Source organism: Dromaius novaehollandiae, chromosome 29, assembly GCF_036370855.1.
Source record: "Dromaius novaehollandiae isolate bDroNov1 chromosome 29, bDroNov1.hap1, whole genome shotgun sequence".
Taxonomy (NCBI): domain Eukaryota; kingdom Metazoa; phylum Chordata; class Aves; order Casuariiformes; family Dromaiidae; genus Dromaius; species Dromaius novaehollandiae.
In genome coordinates this window covers 1039940-1065194 of record NC_088126.1, presented here as the reverse complement: position 1 = coordinate 1065194, position 25255 = coordinate 1039940, and the positions used below count along the sequence as shown (strand labels likewise).

The 25255-nt window shown below is 44.6% G+C and overlaps 1 protein-coding gene across 7 annotated transcripts in view; it reads right to left on the bottom strand.

Moving 5' to 3' along the window:
* Positions 1–2123: 2123 nt before the first annotated feature.
* The window catches only part of LOC112994532 (uncharacterized), a 37991-nt gene continuing 14859 nt past the window's right edge, over positions 2124–25255 (bottom strand). For 3 of the 7 annotated variants that reach the window (XR_010385399.1, XR_010385400.1, XR_010385401.1), the window contains exon 2: positions 19161–19415. Coding sequence is in view for 3 of the 7 variants with exons in the window: in XM_026118946.2 (XP_025974731.2) it covers positions 7322–7693; positions 15147–15237 (463 nt within the window). In the remaining 4 variants the exon portion in view is untranslated. Of the gene's footprint in view, positions 2879–6860; positions 7694–13389; positions 14151–15144; positions 15238–19160; positions 19416–25255 lie in introns of those variants that run through there. The other 4 variants (XM_064499035.1, XM_026118946.2, XM_064499034.1 and 1 more) reach the window with 4 other exon arrangements.

Sequence of the window (25255 nt, the reverse complement as noted above, 5' to 3'; positions counted from 1 at the left end):
TGATAATAATGAGAGGCACCTGGAAGATAATGACTTTAAGCTGCTTCACAAGCACTCATTAATTCTTAATGCTTGCAGTTTCTGTTATTATCATATTAAATGGAGATTATGGAACAGAATTATTTAAAAATATGCCAACCAATGTCACTCCTTTTGTTTCCCTAATTAGGCTGTGATTTACTACTTTGGCATTTGCAATGATATGATCTTCATTCATGGGGTCAAGTTCTTTATTTTATTTTATAGTAATATGTTTGGGGAGTTTGTATGATGGATCTTCAGCTGATATGAACTAGCAGAGCTTCTCGGGCTTCGGCCACTTAGTGCCAACTATCAGAAGCTTCAGTCTGGCTCTATTTAAAAAATTTGTTTTCCACAGATGACTCCCAGAAAACTGAGTTGAGTTTACATAGCAAAAGTTCACTGATGCTAAAGATGATATCTATGGTTTATTTTTTACCCAGTGAGTGCAGTAGCCACATTACAATCAAATTTTATTTTCTTAAAACCTAAAGTGTATCTAAATAGCAGGTGGCCCTGGTGCTTGTGCTGTACTGCTGATAGAAGGTATTCGCCTGAAAGACCCCGTCATTCACCAGACCGATGCCGTGAGTTGCTATTGATAATTGTATCAAACCTTCTTTGAAAGCTGGGGAGTGGCAATGCAAAGCAGGCAAAATTAAATCTCTCAATATTTAGGTCGTTTTGTTACTGCGTAGCACCGGAGGCACAAGGGGTGTTTCACACCCTATAAGCAGCTTGAGAACCGTATAAAAGCTCTCCACCCCAGGCCTCTCCATCTCCATCTCCTGCCTTACTCCCTGTGGTCAACAAGGTAAGTCTGATTTGACTCAATTGTTATTTTTTTTTTCTAGCCTTTTTTTTGGGGGGGGGGGTGTTATTAAATTGTGCATCATGTTATGGAATGGCAGAATGTATCTCTTCTCAGATTACTGAACTGCAGGTTGTGGAAGATGTTCTTCCTAGGACAAAAGTAGAGTTCAACAATCATTTCCCAGTCGCTAAAGTGGGAATTCAGGAGCTACATGCATTAAGAGACTTAAAAATAGCAGTATGGTAATAATATCTACTTCTTTATGGTAGTGTTTGCCTTCTCTTTTTTCAAAGCTGGGTACTACCGGAGAAGCAATATTAAGCTGTAGAAATAATGGGCTGTATTTGACACTCCTATTTTTACTCGCTGCCGTAGGAGGGCCTCATCTCTCCACCCCACCGGCTGCCCCCTGAGCAGGGCTGCGTTACGCCCAGCATCACACGCTTTTGCCTTGTCTTGGCTTTACTTTCTGCAATTGCCTGCTCCAGCCCTCTTCCACATTAAAAAAAACCTGTCGTGTGGCGTGTGAGCCGCTTTGGTTTCCGTCTGTGCCTCCGCCTCCTCCGAGCAAGACTCGGTGCTGGGCTGCATCGATGCCTGGGCACTCTGCCCTGTTCAATCGCTTTTCAAAACGTGAAATGGAAGTTTAACTGGGATCCTTAAGGCATCAATACCATTGTGGTAATGAATGTTTGTTAAGCAATTTAATAGTCATTATCCTCCTTAAGTGTCAGAATGCTCAGGGATAATTGTTATTGCTCTGAGGATTTCTGGTGACACCTCAAAGGCCCGAAATCACCTTGTAGTTTAGCAGCCAATTACCATATAATTACAACTTTCCTAAACTGACAAGCGAGTAAAGGAAGGATCGTGCACACTTTCTTTTTTTTCCCTCTGCTTTGTTAATCTTATATGTCTTTTTTTTTTTTTTTTTCCTATTTACTATTTTTCTTTGCTGGTAGAAAATGCTCCTTCATTGTCTAAAAAGTGACAAAAACAGAGGTTTCTGAGTTTTGGGTTGTGGGTTTTTTTTTTAATATATCATCAGGATTTTTGTCAGCCAGGAATGATTACTTGATACTGTACTGAGAAGTAAGGCTCTATTTTCCCTTAGCCAAACAAAGGAGGATATGCAATATTACTCACTGCTTATGTACATCTAGAATTATCTCCTTACTAATTGGCACAGTGTGATTTAAACAGGGATCTGGCTGGCACTTAACTGACACGGTGGTGAATTTCTCTCAGAGAAAAGGGAGGGAGAGAAAAAGCACCAGAAGCCTCTTACTGTGATGCATCATAACTTTAATGAGAGTGAGAAGCAGAATAAAAAAAAGGTACAGCATAGGAAGCAATAAGGTTCAAGATGAATGAAACCAATCATCCATTTCAAGGTAATGCTTTACAGCTGGACACCCAACTCCTAAATGCATCAGTAAGTTACATTTTTTTACTGTCTTGATAAAGAGAAAGGCGTTAAACCGGAAATATTAAAAATAAGACATATATAGGCCTAATCTTTAAAAAAATATGCCAAGCTCCTGCAGTCCCATTAGCTTAGGGAAAAGCTGAAGGTGGTCCGCAAGCGTGTGGCCGTGGCCGTGAAGTCAGCCCTGCATCCGGATTGTGCTTCCAAGCTCCTGGTTGTCCCTCCCTCTGTGGGTTTTCCCCATGGCTTCAGCACGGCCCACAGCTCCCACGGAGGTTGTACCGGCGGTACAGCCTCCCGTAAAGGCTGCCCAAGCCTGGATAGCCAAAGCTCCCAAATTCCGAGGAGCTACCAGAGGAGATGGGGACTCCCTCGGCACCCAGCGCACTCCCAACGGCTGCGGATGCGGAGGATCCCACGGCGGTGTTCTGCGGGAAGGAGCTGAGGATGGGCCCGGGCAGGGTCACCACCACCGGAGAGGGCTGGATCAGCACCGTCGAGTCCTGGCACTGCCTGACGCAGGGCTCGTTGCAGGAGCTGGCGAGCGGGGTTGGGCCGCAGGGGGTGGGAGGAGACAGGTCGTAGCAGGACATGTCTGCGGGATGGAGGCAAACCTGAAACACGGAGGAGTAAAGGCAATAAAGGAGTCACAATTCTAGTCGTATAATTGAGCTGCTAAGATGTTGGAGAATAGAAGAAACTAACTGGAGACTGCATGGAGAGTAGAATGATGTGTTTGTCTGGGGTTGAAAGGAGACTTCAGCGAAGACCCAGACTCCTTCGCGCTGCAGCAAACAGCCCGAGGGAAGCTCTGCCGGCTCCTGCGCTGCCTTTGGTAGCTTATTTCCCAGGACACTCCTCCAGGAGGTATGGGGCATGCAGTGGGTGGGAAGTGAGGGACAAGGCTTACAGTCCCCTAAAACACAGCTAGGAGAAGCTTTATCCCACTTGCTGATTTGCAGGGAGAGGAAGAAAAAAAAGAAAAAGATTCCTCGGTGCATAGAAATAAGGAGCATAACATGAAAATACGAGGCTGACTTGTGCTAGTGACCTGTCATCCTCCCTGCACGTGGGCTTGTCTGCTAAGCAACAAAAGGGCAACAAAAATTCTGCCTAACTCTTACATAATCTTCCCCTGTTGCTTGGCCTTGTGTCCTCTTATATCAGTCTTGTGCAGAAAGTATCTTTCTGCCTGTTTCAGAAGGGGGAAAATGGAAGCTAACACTGCCCAAAACTGTCTGATTAGCAAACAGAGCTCGTGGAAGCTATGCTGTTAATATTCCAGTTACAGGTAAGGTTACAGGGAGATGCTGCTGTGGATATCTAGTGCTTCAAGTATCAGGGCATTTTAGAAGCAGATGATTAAAATATTTCTCGTCTCAAAATGCTTAAGAAGAGAGAGGTTTGGTTTTCTTTTTTTTCTTTTTTCCTAGTGTCCTACTGCAAGAAGGCATACACCCTCCATATTGTTCAGCGCACTTTTGCACATTTGACCCCGCATACTTATCTATCTTCAGAAAAAGACACAAGAGAGAGCTGAAAGCTTTGTACAGGTGCTCTGTGTCCACTGCTAGCTTCCAAGCAATTCGTGTTCGGAGGCTGGACATCTGGGGCCTGAGTGGCCCATCCAAAAAAGTAGTCTGAAGTCTTGCATTCAGCACTCACCACCCTCCAAAAATCAGCTGCTCTCTTCTATAGAAAGAGCTCCTTGCAAGTCTTCCTGTACCCTGATAAAGAGCACAAACCTTAGACTGCTATAGAAAAGAAAGTGTAAAAATAAAATACCAGGAGGGCAAGAAGTCAGGATGTAGAAAGACAGTAAGTAGATCAGACTTACCCTGTTCACCAAGGAGAATAAAGCAACAGAAGCGGATAGAAGTGCCTCGCGCTGCGCTGCCTTTTATACTGTGTCCTAGAGTGCCTGAGGACCTGAGACGTACTTCATGCATGGAGCTGTTTACCAGCCACTTGTTAAAGGTTTCTTGTATGCAAAATATTCCCAGCTGATGATCTGCTTTTACCACACTGTTTGTATTTATTACCTTGTTTTAATTTCCTCACCATAATATATGCCTTCTACCACAGAAGTTTCCTTTATCTTAAAATCTTATGCGCCCAGTTAATTCCTGGTCAGGTGAACTGATTCAGCTGAGTTACTAAAGGAATTGTTTTGCATCCTAAGGAGAATACATGCAGTGTGTCATTCGACATAGACGAATACATACGTTAGGTAAGATGCATGTGGTTAAAAACTCCCCTGTGACACACACACACACCCCGGCCCTTGCAATGGAGAGTGTAAGTGTTTGAGAACCAGAGCTCTAAAAAGGCCAGAAGTTGGTATTTCTGCTTCCGGACTTGTAAGAAAGTCTGAACTGTAGGTGCATCAAATTCCTCTCAAATGGCCAGAGTGCTGCACAAATTCAGACACTAAAGCTGGCTCTGACAGCGCTTCCCAGAGCTGACTGGGCTGGTTTGCCCTTAAAGGTCCCTAATGGGAGCAGATTACTTGAGGGAGTCAGTTGTTTTACTTTCTTGACTTGGGAGACAGGACCAAAGAGTATCAACGGCCCAATCTAATCATTCAATAGTCAACATCCAGGAAGGCTTTGAGACACAGGTCTTCAATTTACAGACTGAGTTTTAAGGTCCTTAATCTAAGGAGTGTGCAGTTTTAGCTTTGTCCCTTCCTCAAATGCCAGGAAAATAATTAAGGTCAAATTGAGGCTGCAGGTGAATTTTAGACTAGTTGGAGACACCGACACTCAAAGTTCTGCCTAAGCTTACCTAAGAGGTCATTAAATTGTCAAATAATTTTACATTTGCTATTATATTATTCTTTCGCCCTACTATGTCTTGCATTATTATACAAAATTTTACTCCAAATTAATGGTAGCTACCTACAGAAGTGCAAAGTATCTATAATGTTCATCGTCTTTTTTCCTGTCTTGAAAGCAAATAATTTTATCTTCATTTTGCATGGTCTTAAAGAGCATTGCAATGTGCAACATTTCAATTTCTTTTTCAAAGACAATTTCTAGATCAAAAAGTAATTGAATACAATGCAGAAGCAGACTTTAGGGCAGGGATTAGTAGTCCAGTCTCTCTTCTGCTAATGTTTTAATCAGTTAGCTAGAGACATGTAAATTATCTCTAAATTGTGAGTATCTTCATGAAGATCTCCTGGGAAATAAATGTTGGTTGTACACTTTTGAAGAACAAAGGCCTTCAAAGTTCAGAACATTTTCTTTAATGGCTCAGACATGCAAATACTGCATTATCAAAAAATTTGAAAGTATGTGACAATACATGAATGTCAGCTTTCAAAATCTGTGACCAGGATGACTAATTGCATTTCACAAACTACATGTGTACGCAGCCATGCACTGCTTTTTTTGCTGCAGAAATCTGTTTTATTCGGTAGTGCTACATGTAATTGCACACAGGCTGCCTGAGAGCCCGTGAATTTGTGCGCCAGCACCTGGGATAGGTAAATTGTCAGAAGGGAAAGGAATCGCAGTGTCTCTGCAAGGTTGTAATCCAGCTGATACTCCATAGCAGCAAACGAAGCACTTTCTGATTTCCTACAAAGTGAAACAAAAACTTCCCACTCGGCAGCTGCGCTCCCCATGCTGCTGCAGTGTGAATCTCGTGGAGGCTGCTGGGAATAGGCATAACCAGGGAAAATGATGCTTGAGGTTTGTTCTGGCCTGTTGTTTCGAACAAACGAGCAGCACACTGAGCCCGTCTGCTATGATACCTGAATGCGTGAAGACAGTAACTCTGTAAAGGCTTTAGGTGCCCAGGGGATGCTGCTGCAGGGAGAAGGTTTGGGGCAGCTCTTCAGAAGAAAATTTAACAGAGAATCGCAGCAGTTACAACGGAAAAAAAAATTCTTTGTGGTGAAAAATGCCATTATCTGTCCATCTATCTTAAAGGTACCTTAACCACAGTACCCGGGCCATGCGTCTTTTCAGTCTCTTTGAAACCGTGCAGTTTTAACTCCGCAGCCGTGATAGATATGCAGGCTGACCTCCGTAAGAGAAAGCTGTTTTGCTACAGCCACAAATGCAGGATGGCTTTCCTGGACCGCGTCCCCTTTGATCAAGCCACAGTTCCAGTCAAGATGGCCAAAATAACACATTACATGTTAAGTTCAGGCTAGCCTTCTCTGTATTATAATATCAAGCTGCTAACTTTCCATTCTCTTCTGTTGTTTTTTAAGAAATCCAACTCCTTGAAATTATGAATGAATTCATGGAACTGATCTGTCGCCTGTAATTTAGCTCCACTAATGACTGTAGTCAATACAGAGACAAGCTCCAAACAAGGAGTCTCCCAGATATCAGGCTGTGAGCTGTATGGGAGCATTGCAACAAATCAGAGTGGAATCTGAGGGAATTTGTATTTCACATGGAAAGGAAAAACTCTTTCCATAACTGAGAACTGAGCTCTGTCTAGTTCTCCTTTGGCAATTGGCTTGAATGTATTTGTAGTGTATTTCTGGCACTGAAGACTTGCAGAGGGACCTGCTTCACCGCAGGCAGGCTGGAAAAGGGGCTGAGAGTAGAAAGCAACACAAGGAGACTTGGAGTGTGATGCAGCACAAATTTAATGAGACTGAGAAATGGAAGGAAGCAATGTAAACTATAAGGAATATATTTCCAGGGTCCAGTAAGGACAGTACCCACTCATCCTTTCCACAATGACACTCTCAACAAAATGCGATCTTCCTTCTTCATTGTGTAAGTGGGCTGCACCAATTCAGTCATGCAGAACGATTGCTAAGAATGCCATGTTTTACCCAGTCATTGTAAAATATAATAAAGCATAAATGAACAAAACATTTGGTCAGAAATATAAAGTAAAGCATAACAAAAGTAAGACAAGCAAAGGCCTGATTTTAAGCAATGCCAAGCTCCCACAGTTCCATTAAATGCTAGTGGAGTCGTGGGCGTCCAACACCGAGTCTGGAAACCATGGCCGTGAGCTCAGTCCTGCGTCCGGGTCCTGCTGCAGCATCTCCGGTCCTCTCTTCTTGCGTCTTCCTCGGGGCTTCAGTACGGCCCAGAGAAGCCGCTGCGGAAGGCGTTGTAGCGACGGAAGGGCCGGCGGTACCCGCTGCCCAAGCCTGGATAGCCAAAGCTCCCAAATTCCGAGGAGCTACCAGAGGAGATGGGGACTCCCTCGGCACCCAGCGCACTCCCAACGGCTGCGGATGCGGAGGATCCCACGGCGGTGTTCTGCGGGAAGGAGCTGAGGATGGGCCCGGGCAGGGTCACCACCACCGGAGAGGGCTGGATCAGCACCGTCGAGTCCTGGCACTGCCTGACGCAGGGCTCGTTGCAGGAGTTGGCGAGCGGGGTTGGGCCGCAGGGGGTGGGAGGAGACAGGTCGTAGCAGGACATGTCTGCGGGATGGAGGCAAATCTGAAACACAGAGAAGGAAGCAAGTGCAATACAGGAATTGTATATAAGCTCTATTTATACAGCTGAAATACTACGATACAGGGAGTATATAGCAAACAGAGGATTGCATGGGAAGGAAGATATTTTAGCTCCAGATCCAGAGCAAGTACTTTGAAAACAGGGTTGAGTTTGCATTTTCTTCCAGTCTGGTGACTGTTAGGGAAGGTAGAGCTGGTGAATCTTGGTTGGTAACTCACCCTGAAGCCTCCACGGTGAGTAAACTCACCCAGGAACTGGGGTATGTGCTGGTGCTGAAAAGCCTCTTCTTTCACATTGCAGAGAGTGCCCTAACCTCATGGCCATAGTGCTACTCTGGGAAAGGGCACTTTCAGCCCTGCCCCTTGCAGGAAAACTACTAGAGCTCTGTCTCCTAGAGTAACGAAGGTGGACTCTGTAGCCTTCAGAAGATAGTGCTCAGCCGGAATGGGTAAGACCTGACTTATTATTCCTGAACCAAGGCTTGCCTGTTCACTCAACAGTGAATGGTGACAAACATCCCACCTCGCGTTAATACAGCCTTTCCCATTTCCTTCCTATCAGTTCCTCTCATGCAAGCTCTGTCTTGGTCCCTTCTCCCAGTTTTAGAATATGAAAAATAAAAGCTGAAGCACTCAAAATTTCTTTGATAAGAAATGGAAGAGCAGGTAGCTGAGTTCAGGGACACTTCTATTTCTCGTTACTTGCTATTAATACTAAAATTTTCAGCAGATCTCAGAAGCTGCACTGGAAATCTGTCCACAGTTGTTTGGAGCATGTGAAAGCAAGCAATTAAAGGTCACTCCTTGCCTGAATGTGAACTATGAATTGAGTTTCAAAGACAAGCACGGAGTGAGGATTGCTTTCTATTTGATCGAGGATAGCAAAGAATTAAGTGCCAGTATTGGCCAGCATATCAGGACCCTTTTTCTTCTGAACTTCTGGCCTTAGATGAATTTTCCACAGACCAACAGACTACTCCGGACAGACCCGAGACCTCACTGCAGATTTCTCCTGTTCAGCTCTAAGACCTGCTAACTTGTTTGGGTCCCAAAGTTGAATAAAAGAAGCTATCTGGCTAGCTTGTCTCTGATCCCGCCACTCAGCAATTTTTATAGTTTCCCACCAACAGAAGACTTCCCCTTTTGTGTAAAACCTCTTCCCAGCTATCTCCCTCAGAGCAAAAAGCTGATTGTACTACAATATGATAGAGCAAAAGCTATAAAATTAGAAATTATCAAGGTAACAGTTCACCACATAGGAAGAGAATAGATGGATACAGACTTACCCTATTCAGCAAGGCAGAGAAAGCAAGAGAAATGGATGGAAGAGCCTTGAGTTGCTCAGGTTTTTATACTACATCCCAAATCGCCCAACAACTTGAGACATTCTTTGTGCATGATGTTATTTATGAGCCAGTTCTGATTACGTGCATTTCTGCCTCAATATTTGTGTTTATTACTGTTTTACTTCCTCATCTTGTGGATGTATATGTGACCACAAGTTTCTTTCATCTTAAAATATTCTGAGCCAAGTTAATTTCTGGTAACATTAGGATGATCAGTTCAGAAGAATTTATTCTGTCTTCAAAACCCTTTTGGATCTGTCTGGTGTCATTAAAGGAGATTTAGCAGAATTTACATAATGCAGTCCCTTTTACAAGCCGTCGTCTCCAAGGTAAATGCTGTTGCATATCACATAGAATTTCAGCTCTTAATGAACTGGATGTCAGCCCATGAGCACTTCTAGTTTGGGGATTCAAGCCCTTAGGGAAGCAGAGAAACACGGAGTTTTTCAGAAAATGGCCAGGAATGCATGCACAATTTAAATCCAGCTCAGGCCTCAGTATGAGAGGCAATGAACAACACAGTGAGAGCTGGGAGAAAATGAAGAGTTAAAAGGCTATGTGCAAAGGCTGTGATATAACTAGAAAACATTTAAGGCACTGCTTTTTTGACATGGAAGAACAAACCAAAGGGTATAAGTCCAGTCTAATGAGATAATATCAAACTATTGCTGAGTATACTTGCTGACTGGCTCTAATTCTGAGCCTGGTTTCTTAGGAGTTTTTCATCTGAGGAATCCACAGACCCACCTTTATTCCTATCTCAGCTCTCAATACATTAGCAACTGATTTTAGGTTAACTTACACATGCATAAATGTGTTACACTGCTTGAGACATTTGCTGTCAAGGAAAACCCTGCAAAAGATAAGGCTTTGCAAAATTCAGCTGTGGAGGGATCAGAAGTCGTAGACAAGAATTCTTCATCTCCTATTACAGTATTCATTTCTTCTGCTACCTCTGCAGTGTCAGGTACAAGATGTGTGATGGACTGATGGTAGCCCAGATGGAGAAGTACTGAATGTATAGAAAATGTCAGTAGTTTCTTCACTTGGTATCAGCTTTTCTGTCACTTTGCACTGTTTTCTGGATTGTGCAAGCTGTAGAACTTGAACTTCTTCTCCAGGGAGGACTTGCAGAATGAATAGTAAAGGGGTAAAATACATAAACCATGCTTGGCAGAGAGATTAGTACTCAGGTCTCTTCTCTCCTAGCACTTTAACTACCGAGACATGTAAATCATCTCTAAATTATGAGCGTCTTTGTGAAGATCCCCTGGGAAGAGAAGCTTGTTTGACTTGGTCATAGGCTCCTCATGATCTGAGAACTTCAAAGCTTATCACAAACTTTTATTACTGCTCTAAGCATGCAAAGTATCATATTATGCAGAAATTTAAGATATGTGACCTAGATTTGAATTCTCATATCACTTCTATAATAAAATAATATTAAGATTTGGGAGTGAAGATCAATCACTGTGTTCTAAAATTAATGTCATTGTTCCTGGCTGCGGGAATGAGGACTATTTTATTTTTAATTAAAAAGTAGTTCAAGGCTTGTTTTAAGCCATCTTTTATTTCAAGGAGGTTCTCAGAGAAATTACCCTACCCTTTCCTAGTGTCACCAACCTTTCCATTCCACAGTACTTCTCCATATGCTAATGGATTAACAGACTTTTTCAAAAATAATTTCCTCTATAGCAGCTAGTGTCTAGCAGCCATTTGGGGAATTAATTTGCATAGCAGCATCCCCAGATGACTTTTGTCTTTTTTTTATAATTCTTCCTTCTTCCAAGTTCTGCTTGGAAAATGCAAAATACTTCTTAAATCAGACTCAAAGATTTAAAAAGCAGTATTTTCAAAGAGATGACTATGTCCTCTCTTGAAAATGATGGCAATAATTATTGCTCTAACTCCAACCACTTTATTGTATACTCAGAACAACTTCATGACCTGATCTTTGAGATGAATTTAAAGAGAGTGAATCAGAAGTTCATAGCTCTTTTTATATAATCAGGGACAGACCTGTATATTCAGTTTATAATTAAAGTCTTTGCATGATATGAGAACATCCTCCTGAGACACCTACAAGTGACTAAATGACTTGGGGGGGGAACACTTAATTAAAATGGAACTGGAATCTTATGGTAATCCTGGTGCAATGGGACTACATGTAAAAGTGACCCAAAAATCTGTACGTGGAGAAACAGCAACACAGAAAATGAAGTGATTTCCTTGTCGAGAAAAATGCCACCTGCAATAACTTTTGAACTGTAATTAATTAGGTATTTCAAAATAAATGGATGCCTTAGAGGCTTCGAGCAGTTAAAGAAATCTGTAAAATTTCTTGTAACTTGGAGCCTTTCTATGCAGTTCCCCTCTCTCACCCTCCACAGCAGACTTGATAGGTCTTGCTCTAAACTCTTAACTCATTCTTGGTTCAGTATCCGAATATTGATGTTTAGTGACAGTATCTACCAACAGCCTGAGTGTCCTGCACAGCTCTTTGAAGTTCACACAGTATTTTAGGACACCTGTGTCCATGCTATTGACAGCGATAATGCCCTCACCGCTTTAACAATTACTGGTTTACCAGCTAAGACAGGGGATATATCTATACCTTAAAGTCTTTTTGTTCAGAGTCAGACTGGGTACCTCTGCATGACGTTGTTGTTTCTATTGCAAGGCCATCATTTATTATTTCCTGCAGTGTTGTTTGACCCCGGCTACTGAATAAGATGTCCTATATGCAGAATCTAGGATGTCTTTGGTACAGGCAGAACCTGTGACTTGAGCTTCATGACTTTAGCTTATGGGCTCAAATAGCTCCGTCAAGGCAGAGGTCTCCAAACACAGTGAGGTGTACATAGTCTTCAGAGTTCATACCTCACCACAGCTATTTTCATTGTTAGTGTTAATCAAATATCATTATGAAGAACTTTAAATTAATTAAAGTTTGAGGTTTAGTTTTGCATCTTACTGTGGTCTAATAAACTTAAACAATTTATGTTACAATTTCCTTCTTTGTGAAAAAATAAATGTAACTACTGCATACAGATCTGTGGTGTATTTCTGCAAAGAGACAGGTTTAGTGTGGTTCTTACAATGGAATTCAATGGGGAACAGGAGAAGAAAACAGCAACAAAAAATAAGTTATGCTGGAGGGAAGAAATTAGTTACTCACTAGACCGTTTCCAAAACACCATACCCATAATAGGGGATCTTTGATTATTTTTCAAATATGTTTAAATAACCTTTCCAATGCAGGTTTTAATCATCTTGCAAAGTCTAATAGTGCAATTATCACTTCTCTACCCATGACTCTGTGTGTCAGATCCACCTTCTTTGTAGAAAGATGTCTTGGTGCCACCAAGACTGCAGAATACATGCTTTGGAACACACCACCTTGGAGCAAGGGATGGGCTATAATCACTGATATAAAGAACTTTCACAGTCCTTTATTTCCTTCTGCCAAGGGTTACATGAGATACCACTCACACGAATTTTGCTGCAGTGACATGCCATGCCCCTGATTCTATATTTAATTCCATTAGATATTTAGGAAGGAAATGATCACAGCTCACTTGTATGGAGTTGGTGAGCCAGGACTAACACGTACTCATTTAAATCATTTCCATTCCAGCTTGAGGAAGGAAGGGATTTCTTCCTGAACATAAACTGTTGAAATTACAGACTTTCTTATGAAAATTCAGCCTGTCATTCAACTCTACAGATTCCTGCAGCCAGATTATGCAAGAAGCTTTCCCAAACTTGACTGTAGTTCAGCACCAGTCCATGAAGAGCCACACAATGGCACTACCTGAGTGCTATATCTACATTTAAGTAGCCTTAGATAGGTTGGCATTCGTTCAAAAAATACTCAGTATGAAATGATTTGGAGAGAGAGCAAATTTCCTCTTAGAGCATCCCCCCACAAACTCACTATGATCTTTTCTCTTTGGGGTCCCATTTTTGTCAGACCATGAGCATCAGAGATGCTTTCTAATGACCAAGAGGAATTTGATATCAAACAGTTTAAAAGTGCCTGATCTTATCTGTGATGAAAGCCAGAGTTCTGGGAGTGAGGTATATAAAGGCTTCCCCTAAATCAGTATTATGTAGCAAGGGTAGACAAATTCTTGATCTGGAAGAGCACAATCCCCTAGCTGTAGAAATGATTTCTTGGAATAGAGACAGTGAGCCAAATTATTTTTATCTGGTCAATGTGAAATAGATAGAAAGGTAACTTTCATTTAAAAAAGAAAACATTGAATCAGTAAGAAAATTTGTCAAGAGCAAGCTGCTAATAGGCACTAGAGAGCAAACAAACACCAGAAGATTTGATTATGATGCAACATGGCTTTAATGAAAAGTAGAAAAAAGTGTGAAGTACAAGGGATGTATTTCCAGGATTCAAGAAGACAAGAGCTAATATGCCTTTTCATCCTGCATCTCTTCTTTCTCAGTACTGCTCTGCACTGTGACAATCAAGTCCCAGCTACAGCAACAGAAAAACAAACATTTCATCAGAAATATAAAGAATAAAAAGAGTAAGACAAGCAAAGGCCTGATTTTTAAGCGATGCCAAGCTCCCACAGTTCCATTAAATGCTAGTGGAGTCGTGGGCGTCCAACACCGAGTCTGGAAACCATGGCCGTGAGCTCAGTCCTGCGTCCGGGTCCTGCTGCAGCACCTCCGGTCCTCTCTTCTTGCGTCTTCCTCGGGGCTTCAGTACGGCCCAGAGAAGCCGCTGCGGAAGGCGTTGTAGCGACGGAAGGGCAGGCTGAACCCGCTGCCCAAGCCTGGATAGCCAAAGCTCCCAAACCCTGAGGAGCTACCAGAGGAGATGGGGACTCCCTCGGCACCCAGCGCACTCCCAACGGCTGCGGATGCGGAGGATCCCACCGTGGTGTTCTGCGGGAAGGAGCTGAGGATGGGCCCGGGCAGGGTCACCACCACCGGAGAGGGCTGGATCAGCACCGTCGAGTCCTGGCACTGCCTGACGCAGGGCTCGTTGCAGGAGTTGGCGAGCGGGGTTGGGCCGCAGGGGGTGGGAGGAGACAGGTCGTAGCAGGACATGTCTGTGGGATGGAGGCAAACCTGAAACACAGAGAAGGAAGCAAGTGCCACACAGAATCTGCAGTAAGGTTACGCAGTTCAGCTACATGGATAACATATTTCAAAGTACCTATGGAGGATGGTTACAGGGTAACAAAAATCGATAGTAGTTGGAAAACAACATAGAGGTTTCTCTGGTCTCTGAATTGTGTCACCGGTAATGTTAAGATTCTACCTAACCCTTCCCAGCAGTTCCATTTCCCTTTCCTTTGCCAGCACGTCCCCTCGTCCCAGCTGTGTGCAGGAGGCGTTACGTCTGCTGCAGAAGGTGGGAATGCAGCGGGAGCTCTCCAAAAGCCCTCGACAGGTGAGGCGAGCGGCTCCGAGCCGAACACCGACGCGTACCCAGGCTTAGTGCTCCTGCGTTAGACTTTCATTGCTAACAGTTCAGCCAGCGGCACTGGGAGCACTGTAAAAACAGAGCCTTAAGAGAAGTTCTTTGCTCCCAAACATCTTATAAATGGAACTAAACAGGTAAAGCTGGAGCGGGAAAAGGATTATTTTCCAGATCAGAAGTTTCCAGCCTAGTTAGAATTCAACAGAATTGAGTCTACTGGAATCCGCACTTTTCTGTCTATGGAGAAGAGGAGTTTGGATAGATTCAGGAATTCAGAACAGATTTTTTTTTCTGGCTAGTCACAGATTCTGAAAATGAGACTGTGTATTTCAGTCCAGGCCCATTTATCTCTGGTTTTGGCTGGCTAACTCCCATAGCACTGGCCTCTAAAATGGAGCATGAAACTGCTTATTTTGAGAGAGAGAGCCGGTCTTGCCAGCATCCTCCAAGTCCTGTGTCAGCACACCCTGTATCATAAATAAATCCTTTCTTTTTGATGGAAGTAAGCCTTTCTGATTTTTTCCCCAAAAAGGGGAAAAAGCCAGCAATCCTCTAATATTTATCAAGAACTAAGAACAAAATAAAAACAGTCATCAAAGCAAAAATTTAGCATGTAAGACACTGGGTAAGTTCAGACTTACCTGTTCACCTGGGCGAATAAGGCAAGAGAAGTGGATGGAAGAGTCTGGTGTTGTATAGGCTTTTATACTGTATTCCAGAGTGCCTGAGGATCTGAAGCATATGTTATGCATGAAATTATTTAATGATCAGTACTTTTGCATGCAAAATCCACCAAACTGATTAAACCTTTTATATCAAAATACCATTTTGCATTTCTGTGGGGGGTTTTCCCTCACCCCATTACACACACATTCCACCACAGACAATTCTTTCATCTTCAACAGTACTCACTCTCCTAACTCTTCGGACGACAGTGGTGATTCATCTGAATTGCGGCAGTAATTATATTGCCTCCTAAGGCCAATGTACTTTTTATGTTCCATTTTGGTCATCAAGACAGAGCTTAACGACAGTGGGTGTGATGCTCAGCCCTTGCTCAAGACTTCACGCCTTTAGGTCACCAATCATTTAGCTTTGAAGGGGAAAAGGGGGGGGGGGGGCGAGGGGGCTGAGCTCTAGTCCCAAGCATTTGCATTTCAGGGACTCAGCCTGGCCACAAGACCAGATGTGTAACAGGCATTCCCAATTTTTACACATCTGCACCATTTCAATCCCGCACAAACACACAGCTCAGAAGAGCACCAAATTTCCATGACTATTGCAAAGGCTAAAGAAAATTAAGATCAGTGAGAACTGCTGACCAGAGATACAATACTTTCTAGACCTGCTCGAGCTAACCCATGGTTTTTCCCATCTGTATAAACACAGCTAATGCAAACATACAAGCATGCATTTCTTTACCTGATCAAAATTTTAGCTTCCTGTTCCACATCAAAGTCAAGCAATCACACTTTAATCAGTTCGATGAGCCGATCTTATTACTTTGGGAAATTTATTATCTGCCTCTAATTCTGGATCTGATTTCTATGCAGTCTTTCATCTGAAGAATCACCATTACTCATGCTTGAAACGCCAGGAAGTCACAGGAACGTGCAGCAATTTTCATGTCAAATTTTATATGAATGTGACTAAGATTGCTTTCAAGCATTGGTTCTTAGAGGCAGAGCACTGCCTAAACTAAACTATGGCATCAGTAGAAGTTGCACCCAGCAGTTCTCCATTTATCATTATACGATTTGCTTCCCCTCTGTAACTGGAGCTGCCTTTGCTGGCTGCACCGCACAAGGCTGCAAATACTTGCACAAATGGAAAGTATGCAAAGAGAAGGAATCAGGTCCCTCTTTTCTCAGCACTGCAGCCCCTCAGCAAGAGATGTGAATTGACTCTAAATGAAGAGCATCTTTTTATGTGTCTTCAGAAGAAACAGGGAGCTCAAAGTTCAGAACAACCTTTCACTAATGGTTCAGATATGCAAAGTTTAATGCTACCTAATGTTCATGGTACGTGACAAGATCTCAACACCCACCATCAAAGTTGAAAGTGTGTGAGTCAAGATCACTTCACAAAAAAATTCAAGATATGCATCTTGAGAAACTTTATTTTGTTACAAATTGTCATAATTGATTAAAAAAAACAGATCATCATCTTCTGCAGATTCCTAGGACTATACATGTTTTTGATGATGCTTAGCAGAAAACTGCTTTCCCTTTTCTAGAGTCACTGTTCCCGTCTCTTTCCTCAAAATCTCTACTATCCAGCATATTACTGGAAGTCAGCTGATGTCAGCCGCCTACTCCCCGGGGCCTTGCTTTAGGGCTTGTTCTAATGAATGGGGCGTCTCTGCTTGCCGCTTTGAAACACAAGGCCAGACAAGCACGGACCTTCTTGTGCAGGGACTGGCCGCGTCCACTGCTCCGCCTGCCTTCAAGCACGCTCAGCATTAGGAGTAAAGTCCTGCGTTAAGGTGGCTGTGATGCTGGGCTTTGGATTCCCTGCACGCTAAAGGGTCTCTCGGGAGAAAAAAGCATGCCTGCACTGCCAGCTCTGCCCGCCTGGGCGGTCTCCAGGGGTCCCAAACCAGCAGAAAAGCCTGTTGGAGACAGAGCGATGCTCCCCGCCAACACCAGCTCGATCCCCCCACACCCCTGCAGGCAGGTGCTGCAGCTTCGGGGCTGTTCCCTCCTCCTTCCCCTGGCCTTGCCACAACGCCCGCTTTGGCCACACGTGAAAGTATCTCTGCGCAAGGGCCAGGCAGCATTCCCGCGCGCGGGTGCAGCACCAGAAGCGCCTCTCGCTGCGCCGGAAGCAGGCGTGGGCAGCGCAGAGACAAGCTTTGCACGGGCAGCACTCGAGGATGGCGGGAAGAAGGGGCGGGTGGTTTGCCTTCTCCTGCACGCCCTCTTGCAGGAGCAACCACCACATCCCTGCGACATGCAACACCAAGCCGCGTGCCAGCTCCACAGCCCGGCAAGGACGCTTGCCTTCGGGATGCTGCTGCTCTCACCGTTTGCGGCAGAAAGGCAGAAGCAGAGAACAGCCGGACCCGGGAGGATTTCCTTCTTTCCTCCCTCGGGGGGGCAAGGACAGCGCAGGCCTTGCCGAGCACCCTCACGTCGGTGTTGCCGGCCCCACAACACACAACCGCCCAAGAAGCGAGTGTCCGGCTCGCTCTGCAATGCAGAGTGCCGCAGCAAGGGCAGGTGCACCAGCGGGGGGGCTGGAGGCAGACTGGGGGGGCACAGCTCCCTCGGGCCGCTGCCGTCCCCCAGACCCACCCTGCGGAGATGGGAGGCTGCGCAAGGGTTTCCTGGGAGAAACCCAGCAAGCCGGGTGTCTGCAGCAAAGGGGGCTGGAGAGCTTGGGAAGCCTTCATCACCCACAAAGGACAGGCGCCTGCAGGGCGGGGGGGATTCCTTGCCCCCCTCCCGTTCCTCCGGGAAGGAGGGAGGTCCGCCACAGGCCCCGGCCCCACCCCACCACCCTCCACGGCATCACACGGCTCCCGCGGCCGCTTGGCAGGGCACCCCACGAGGGAAGGAACACAAGGAGGCTCAGGCCAGGATGCAGCAAAACTTTAATGAGTCAAGGGGGTGACAGAAAGCAGCGCACGGTGCAAGGGAGCCGGTGCCGGGTGCAGCAGGGCAGCCCAAAGAGAGCCGCCCCTTGAAGACACGTCTTCCTCCCGTGCAGGAGCAGAGGGGGAGAGCAGGGCCCTCGAGGCTGGCTTCGGCAGCAACACATGGCACAGGGCAGCAGGCGACGACGAGGACTCGGGAGGAAGAGGAGAAAGTGGGAGAGGAATGCGGCGTACAGTGGCCGTGTTTCCAGGCATCCCAGGCCGGCAGCCTTGCTTGCTTCCCTCCCTTGCAGGAGGCCGCGAGGCTGCTCAGCCCATCTGGAAACCCCGGCCAGCAGCTCCGTCCTCAGGCCGGCACCTGGCTGCGGGGTTCCCGCTTGAAGCGCTCGCGGGACGTCCCCCCCGCTTCAGCAGGGCAGGAACCTCCTCCCGTAGTACCGGCTGCTGAAGCCGGGGAGGCCGTAGCCCCCGGAGGAGATGGGGACTCCCTCCTCGCTGAGGATGCTGCCAAGAGCGGCGGAGGTGGAGGATCCCACGGCGGTGTTCTGCGGGAAGGAGCTGAGGACGGGCCCGGGCAGGGTCACCACCACCGGAGAGGGCTGGATCAGCACGCGGGAGTCCTGGCACTGCCTGACGCAGGGCTCGTTGCAGGAGTTGGCGAGCGGGGTTGGGCCGCAGGGACGGCACAGATCGTAGGACATGGCTGCGGGATGGAGGAGCACCTGCAAGAGAGGCCGGGGGAAACGCGGGCAGCGCGTGAGCAGCAGCCTGAGCCCAGGCACAGCGAGGGAAAAGGCATGGGCTGGGCAGCAGGCAGAGGCTGCAGCGGGAGCAGGAGAGCTTTCAGAGCCGCGGCCCACCGCAGCCCCTAGAAAGACAGCCCAAGACCTGCCCCCACCTCCCCGGCCCGTGGCCGGGACCCGGAGACGGGAGCAGGACCAAGCAGCAAGGCTCACAGCAGAGCAGGCACCAAGGCGAGAGCTCGGTGGAGGCAAACGGGACAAAGAGGAGACGGAGGAGAGAGAGTAGCGAGAGGCCAAGGGGGAAAGCGCCTCACCTTGTTCAGCAAGCAGGAGAAGGCAAGAGGAGAGGATGAGAGCGCCTGGAGTTGGGCTGCCTTTTATACCGGCCCAGGTGCCCGAGGCCCAGAGACACCCTTGGCGCATGTTTGATGTGTTTACCAACAAGCTCATCTTGCATGCAAATGGCAATGAACCGCACAAAATATCCTTTTGGCTTTTTCCCGAAATGCTCCCTCTTCAGTTCCGTGCTCAGGACATGCCCTTCCGCCACGCAGCCTTCTCCTACATGGCTAAGGATGAAATCAGTTTCAGACAGAACACTGTTCGTTCACCTCATTTAGACATTTATGTTGCTCTGTTTATAAAGAAATGCATTTTTTCCTCCTCTCTCTTTTAGTTTAGTCATTGCCTTGTCTTTAACAGGGCCATTTGGAGAAGAGAAACATGCCAGACTCACATCATTGGAAAATGTTTTATGCAAACAGATTTCCAGGTATTTTTCACTGTTTCTTAGCATTGGGCCACACAGTAATTCTTATCTCTTCTTCAGAGGTATTTTGCACATACATATTAGTTGTATAAAAGCATAAGGAGATCAAGCTGAATATCAGCACCGCGACCTCTCCCCTCTCACACAGCAGTTAATTGCTGTGAAACAACACAGCCCTATATTCTGAGATCTTGCATAGAATTCCTGAGAAATAAAAGCATTGGTTTTGGCACTAGGCCTCTGAAAGATCAAGAACTTCAAAGTCCACCCTGAGCTTTCATTATGAGTCCAGACACTCAAGGTCTTACATTATCAAAATGCTGAAGTGAAGGGACATTTTTTGAATACCTACAGCCCCTGCATCATAGTACACTTTTAGTATAGACTTTAGACTGTTAGACTTCATGGACTCTTATTTGAAACTGTGCAAGGACAATAAATTAGACAGCTCAGCTGTTTCTACTTGGCCAGAGACTGAGCTGAACATTCAGGATATCAATTAAAATCCACTGTGCAACATCAGGCAATCCAGACACCTGTGAAGCACGGACAAAACTCTTCACAGAGCAGGTCTTCGAATCATCCATGTACTAACAACAGACTGCAATAGCACAAGGCATAAAAATACCCCACCAAATCTTTGACATGAAACTCAATGGACAAAGTGTTGCAGGTGTTAAAAGTCTCTGGCTTAGGAACTTAGCCCAGCAAAACAGCTGCATTTTCAGAGCAATCCAGAATTGTCTTACAGAGTATTTCTCGGTGGAAAAATACTGCTCGGCATTCTTAGGGAATGCATCCTGTAGGGATCATGGAAGTCATCACTTATTCCAGTCCCAGGAGTGAGGGAAGTGTTTTTATAAAACATTATTTCATTCTATAAAAGTATATTTCATTTGCATTTTTTTCCCTACCTGGTAATATCAGAATCTTGATTTTCCATTTTCTTCCATTATGTATTTAGAAACCACTGAGGTGTGTCTGTTTGCAGATCCCTTAGGCTGTATGACGATATTGAAGCTTCTCCTTTAGCTTACTTTAAAGGAAAGAACTTCAAAGTTAGTCCCAAATATTTATTAATGGTTGAGACATACAAAGTGCATATATTATGTAAATATTCCAAATATACAACAAAATGTAAATAGTTATGTCAGTTGGATAATAACATCATTTTAAATTTCGGAGTCACAGTTACTCCCTAAGCAGGCAATATTTAACAGCTTCAGAAACCAGAGTTATTAAATTTTTCATTAAAAAGTGATTTTGTATTTGTCATAAGAACCCTTTAGAAAACTTCTGGAGCCAATTCTCAACTACTCTGAATTTTTATGACTATATGAAGCAGTAGGACCAGTCAACAAAGAAAGGCTGGAATACGATTGTGGGGAACTCAACCACCACGTAAACCACCCACTTTCCCAGGCACTAGCCTGCTGCCAATAGTTTAATGATTGTCTCTATTGCTAATTTGCTTTATACACATCCTATGAATTATGGCTTCTCTCCCTTTGTCTTTCACAGACAGAAACTGGCATTTTGTTTTTTACTTTTTCAGAAGAGGGCAGTTCTGGCCATGCTAACCCTTTCTGATGGGCAACGTGTTGTTCCGTGCTCAAGTTTTGGCTGGCCACTGCAATGCTTTTCCAGGCATTAAGGGGTCTCGCTGCACAGCCACAGCCACTGAGGATGACAAAGACTTTTGTCATCTCTGCATAATTCATCTCGGTGCTCCTGGGTCAGAAGTCCTAGCTGTCAGCCCACAGGACGAGCTGATCAGGTAGTGCCTCACATTCGCTGAGAGCCTGGCTCTGCCCTTCCTTATGGACAGATTTCCCATCTGGAGTTGTTTACCTTCTACCTGTTTGCTTCTTTAAGAGTGGCAAATTTTTCTCTCTGTAAATCCCTTCCAAATTATGAGGTGTGCTGGAGGGATCCTTTGGGCAATAACTCTTATCAGAAAGTTTTGTGGCCTCCTTAGATCAAATGTCATACCACAAGTATTCATTAATGATTTATAAATGCAAAGTGCTGTGTTATCACATTTAAAGTGTAGCACTGACTTCAGACACCCATGAATTGAGTAACATTATCCCTTTAAAATACAGGGATCAAAGTCACATATGTCATTCCACCAATCAGGTTCTAATCAGGTCATGATTTCTTGCCTCATAATGCAAGATTTTTTTCTTTCCCCTACACTGCATTCATATTAGATCACATTCATCCCTTAAAGGGTCTCTGCTGACCCTGGACCCTACTTGAGGCAAATAAGCACCACTTTAGCTGTAAAGCAGGAATGGTTTGGACCCCTTCTTTTAAGTTCTGCCTCCCTGGATGTCTCTTGCAGCATCCCTGGCTCCAAAGCCAGGCTCATGGGAGTCTCAGAGGAGGGATTACAGGGAATCACTAAACTGTGTATGAAGCAACACCAAAGATCATACCTATTACTTTTGTGACCCTAAAGAAAGGTTTACCCTTCTGTATCTGTTACTTTAGTCATCGGTGGTACCCAAGGAACCTGCAGGCTTAGGGGAGTGAGTTCATGTTACATGATATATAGGGAGAAGGAATTTATTTCTCTACTTTGGTCCTGAATTTTTTTCCCTCTAATACTCCTATACTTCTAGGAAGCTGGGTCGTATCCACAGAAAGTGTTATTCATTCGTGGACCGGTGGTATAATTTTACAGCAAACAGTCTTCTCGGCAGTGTATGTTCTGCTGGGCTGCTTCGACCAGACTGGCGAGCAGCAGAGGACTGTCTTCCCTAGTGCTGGGACTACATCTGTAGGTGGGACTGAAAAATTCTCTTTGCAGGTTTTATATACAAGCTGCTGCAACTACGCAAGCAAGTCTGCCTGGGTAAGATGTTGTCACTGCTGGGGTACCATCCTATCTGGTGAAATACTGGGAGATTTCAGTACAAGGAGTGCTCATGCTCACCCTTTCATGCTCTACCAGCTTTCTCTGAAAACCATTTAACTTTCTCATTTACTAGTTTTTTTGTTTGTTTGTTTGTTTGTTTAAATCATTCATCTAATCTGTGGTCCTCATCTTTTAAGTAATTCCTGCAAGAGAAGTGTAAAGCAACGACAGTCATTGGGAACAGCCTGCGGAAGTTTCAGATTAAAGCATTTAAAAGCACTTTGCAAAGCCTCATAAATGATTTATAAATGCAAAACACTTATTATCATATTTTAAGTATCCAGCATGATTGCAGTGCTTTAGAACAGAGTTATAAAGTCACCCTGAAATATGTGTCAAGGTTATTAACGCACATTCTCTAGGTGCTTGCATCATACTTCATTTCTGTTTGATTTGCATTTGAAAAGTAGCTTTACACGACTTTAAGAGCACTTTTAAAAACAAGAAACCAACATATCGGCAGGTTTAAATCAGAACGTTTCCCCTGGTTTTAGCGTTGTTCACACAGCTGTAGAGAGAAACCCGCACTGTTAATAGTCCACCCTTGGAGACCACAGTCTTCCTGTAACATTTCTCTCCTTCCCACTTGAATCCTTTTGACACCTCTCAGAAACTTAAAAACCTGGAGGATTTTCAGAGAACGAGGACTGGCCAAAGCCAGGTGTCTCCAAATGGGCAACTGGCACAACTCGTTCCAGAGCAATCCTGAACTTTCTCAGACAATACTGATTTCTCACAGATTACACCAAATGCACTTGTTCTCTTGTTCTCTCCTACGTACCTTAATACGGGAAAGAATAATTGTGTAAGAACACATGACCCACACACCTTGTTTAGTTTAGTTTGTATTTATGGGCATGGGGGGAACAACAGAAAGAGCTGGCCTGGGACATCAGAAAGAAAATATCCATTTTCCTGAACTATTTGTATTCTGAAATTGATGAAAGGGTAACAAAATAAAGACCTTTTAATTCTGTAGGCCACTTCAGAGGAGTCAGGAGAATGATATCAGCAATGGTTTAGGCTCTTGTACAACTCTCGGTTACTTTAGGGATGGTTTTTAACGTACGATTTTTCATTAAAAGGATTTCTTTTAATAAAGATCATTATTCCATAGTTATTAATTTGCAGGCATTGGTAATCACAGATTTCTTAAAAGACAGCTCAGGTTTCAAAAATACATAAATGAAGCCATTGATTTTAACTAGAGATGGTGTCTTAAACACTTTAAGCACCTCTGAGAATCATGAAGCCCTTTTCTCTGTTTTGAGAGAAAATGATGAATGTTCCCTATTCATGCCAAGTACAGGGGGGAAGCACAGTTCAAGATTTCCTGCCCTGTAGAAATGCTGCTTTCTGTTCAGATCAAGTGGATCTCTGCAATACTAGGATTTCAGATTCCATTTCAGGGCTCTTATCTTTTGTCTAAAAATAGCAGTGCCGGAAAGAAGGATGCTCAGTTATCCAGGCCACAGATCTAATCACAGTCATACACATTTTAGTCATCCTGTAGGCTGAGCTTTTGCACCAAATCCTCAGTTTAGTGCAGAAACAGCACTGGGAGAATGTGGATATAACAGATACCCCTGGAGTTAAATCAGTTACTAAAACTCAGGAAATCTCTGTTTACCTCTTCACTGCCACAGATTTCTTACGTAAAATTGGAAAAGTCATTTCAGGCCACATCAAGAAGTGCTCACTGCACTTATCTTTACTGAAAGCCCCTCCCTTAATCCCTGTGCATTAATTTTGCATTTGTAAAAGAGATGATAATCTTTTCTCTTTTGTTTCTTATATCTAATCAGTTTGAATCCTTGCTGTTCAGTGCAGAAACCTGCCCTGCCCTCTGTTTGCCCGATGCAATGCAATCTTAGTCATGACTTCAAAGAGTTATTGGCATTCAAATTACAATTAATAAGATACATGCCAATGAGGAAAGCCTATTTTACTCCAGGCTCTTCCGTTCGCTCACCAAGTGACCTCTGACAATTCATTTAGCCTCTGCGCTTCGTTTTATTAAACCTGGATAATAACTAGAATTAAAATTTGCCCAAGGCAATAAAAAATTAAGCTGCAAGGGAAGTGCTAGGTGACATTTTAAATAGGGCCCAAAACTGCAAAAAGAGCTCGTCTCAAGGAGTCCCACAATATAAAATGTGATATAAGGGGCTAGAAAAAGAGAATGCAATGAGCATGGGGCACTGATGAGCTTCAGAAATAGTATTTAGAAAGGAGTGAGAAGTCCTGCAAGAGGAGATTAGGCTAAGCTTGGATTAATGGCTCAAGATGATTAAGTGGCAGAAGATGAGCGTAGTTGGCAGCTAAGCTTTTTTTTGCTGCCCGTTTCAGCTATCTTCCTGCAATGTTTATTAAAAACCATATTAGGTTTTCACCAAGCACTTGCCAGCAGCTAGGGCAAAGCATGAGCTGGGCAGCACCCCGGTTCAGGTCACGTCCAGGGCCAATTCGCTCCCCTGGACCCGAGGGCAGAGCTGGGACTTGCCACCACCCTGACTCTCGGGGCTGCCTTCACGCCAGCCCCAGGGGCTCTCCCGTTGTGGGTCCTGACGGCCGGGCAGTCCCGGGGCACCTTGCTGCCTTGCCTACGAAGCTGAGCAACGGGGGAGTTTCCAGCAATTAAAGGATCTCCTGCATGCAGTAGCTTTCTTCACCAAGAATCGCAACCGTGCTGTTTTACAAAGCATGGTTGAAGACTG